This window comes from Sinocyclocheilus rhinocerous, unplaced genomic scaffold, assembly GCF_001515625.1.
Source record: "Sinocyclocheilus rhinocerous isolate Xijiao unplaced genomic scaffold, SAMN03320098_v1.1 scaffold1153, whole genome shotgun sequence".
NCBI classification, from domain to species: domain Eukaryota; kingdom Metazoa; phylum Chordata; class Actinopteri; order Cypriniformes; family Cyprinidae; genus Sinocyclocheilus; species Sinocyclocheilus rhinocerous.
In genome coordinates, this window is record NW_015624593.1 from 216,813 (window position 1) to 219,206 (window position 2,394).

The window sequence follows — 2,394 nt, forward strand, 5'->3', positions numbered from 1 at the left end:
TCATTAAACACTCACTAGATGGCGGCATGTATACGTGGATCCGATGTTACACAAAAGAGAACTGAAAAACACTCAATTTCAGAATAAATGTTGTTAAAACAGATTATTGGCCGACCTCTAGTTTGTACTCAAGTTCCGTGATTGCAGCATTATTTGTACTCAATATCTTTTGCTATATATATATATATAAAAAAAATTTTTTTTTTACAGAAATATACTGTCCAAGAATTATCTTGTTTTGAGAATGTATCAAGAAATGTAAGATGTTTAGACATTTGTTTTGAAAAACATAAGTACTGAGGAAGATATTCATTTTTGGCAGCGCATGCAACATTTAATGGCATGACTTTATGAATTTAAGATTTCTGCTCTGATTGAAGACCTTCGCAGGCCTTAATTTGTGGAAGGATGAATTGAGACTTTTAAAGATCCACAGAAACCCTGTAAAAATGATCAAAATCTGCTTTTTACCATAAAATGCACTGATGACTACCATGATGATACAGGAGGTGTGATAGAAAGACAAATGATAAAAAAAACATGTCTCATAAACTCATATATAGTGCAACACCCAAAGACAAAAAAAAACATCAGTATAACAAATGACATTAAAATAAGGCTGAATAACAGAAAACGTCACACAAAACCCTGTAACGTACATTACTATTTACAATAATTAAAAAGAAACAAAATATATTCATATGTAATGTGTTACACAGGGACTTGTGGGAAAGACATTTTGCTGTTTATCCATAAATTTGACAGTATTTTACAGTAAAATGAACTATATTGTGATGTTAGACCCTTTACGGTTTTTTCACTGTATGGTAAGGAAACTCTCAGTTAAGCATATTTACTTTTTTTTCAGTAAAAGTCAAACATTTCTTTACAGTGATTGTTCCTGTAGTAGGGCTTACTGTATGCAGCTTTGAGTAAATGTCTGACAAATAACCAAAAGCACAAACGCTCAAGCTCAGGGTGAATTTAAAAATAAGCTGAGTTCAGCATAACGTGTTCAGAAGATTAAACCATGACTTACATCTCAAAGGTGTTTGTGTGTGTGTGTGTGTGTGTGTGTGTGTGTGTGTGCGCGCGCGTGTCTGCTGTCAGTGTCCTTAATGTTAATCCAAAAAAAACTAAAAAGAAAGAAAAAATAACCACTCACTGCTTATTAGCTGAATAACTTTTGTAGCTTTAACAAGTATTAATCTACATCTAATTTATACAGTGAAGAAAATGCAACGTTGTTGTACATTTGATTATTCAATTTCTGTACTTGAACACCTAAGAACACCAAAAAAGCATTGTTTAATTTGTATTTTTATTCTGTTTATTTATTGGGCTATTGCTTGTAATTTGTTCGTATTTACTGACTTCACCAGTCTTTAATAATGTTTGAACTTTATATTTGTTAGTGCTGTGATAACGAAATTGGATTTGAGAACTGTAAAATTTAACTGGTATCTAAAATGTTGGTGTCATATAAGCTTATTTATTAGAATACAAGAGAACAGGGTCAAAAGCAATGATAGCAACAACTATTTTATTTTTTGTGGCAGGGCCAGTGAAAATGTTGGCAGGGCAAGAAAGAAAATTGAACCACTGGCCTGATCGGTCCAGTAGAAAAAACCCTCAGCATTGAGTCCTGCTCCATGAACTGAACTGAGTGATAAACAGATAAACTGTGCAGAGCAGTGTGTCCTCAGGACCTGCATTGAGAACCACTGCTCTATCTGAACTAGTTTGACAGCTGCAGTCGGTTAACAGAGCGGTTTCTGGTTATGAGTCATTTGAAAGATCATCTGGGGACTGAATTTAGAGAGAAATATTTTAAACCAAATTAACATAACTCTTCTGCGGTTCTCTATACTGCAGACTAGCTTCACTCAGCTCATCTGTATTCAATGAGTATTTTCAATAATTAATATTCTGAGTTACAGTGTCCTTTACGCTAGCATCTGACGACCTCACAACAGTTTCCATTCATACAGTGTGTGTGTGTGTGTGTGTGTGTGTGTGTGTGAGAGAGAGAAGGCGTCGTACAGACTCTTGGTGAACTCCCATGCCGATTCCTTCTTTTTACTGTTTATCTACACAGACGGAGAAAACATGAGTAAGTAGAGATGCACAAACCTGCTGATTCAGGATCTGCAGTTTCTGGTCAGTTTGCAAACCACAGTATCACTTCCAGTCAAGCAGGAAGTTAATTTGCCTAAAAAAAAAAAAACATCCATTCAAATGTTTTACGCTTGAATATTTGTGACCCTGGAGCACAAAAGCAGTCTTAAGTCGCTGGGGTATATTTGTAGCAATAGTCAACAATACATTGTATGGGCCAAAATTATCGATTTTTCTTTCATGCCAAAAATCATTAGGATATTAAGTAAAGATCAT

The 2,394-nt window shown here is 34.7% G+C and overlaps 1 protein-coding gene across 1 annotated transcript in view; it reads right to left on the minus strand.

Moving 5' to 3' along the window:
- Positions 1 to 2,394, minus strand: part of LOC107745150 (H(+)/Cl(-) exchange transporter 3-like) — a 71,106-nt gene that overhangs the window by 33,076 nt on the left and 35,636 nt on the right. Inside the window, 1 exon segment of the mRNA XM_016559000.1 lies at positions 2,000 to 2,090. Within this exon segment, the coding sequence (XP_016414486.1) occupies positions 2,000 to 2,090 (91 nt within the window).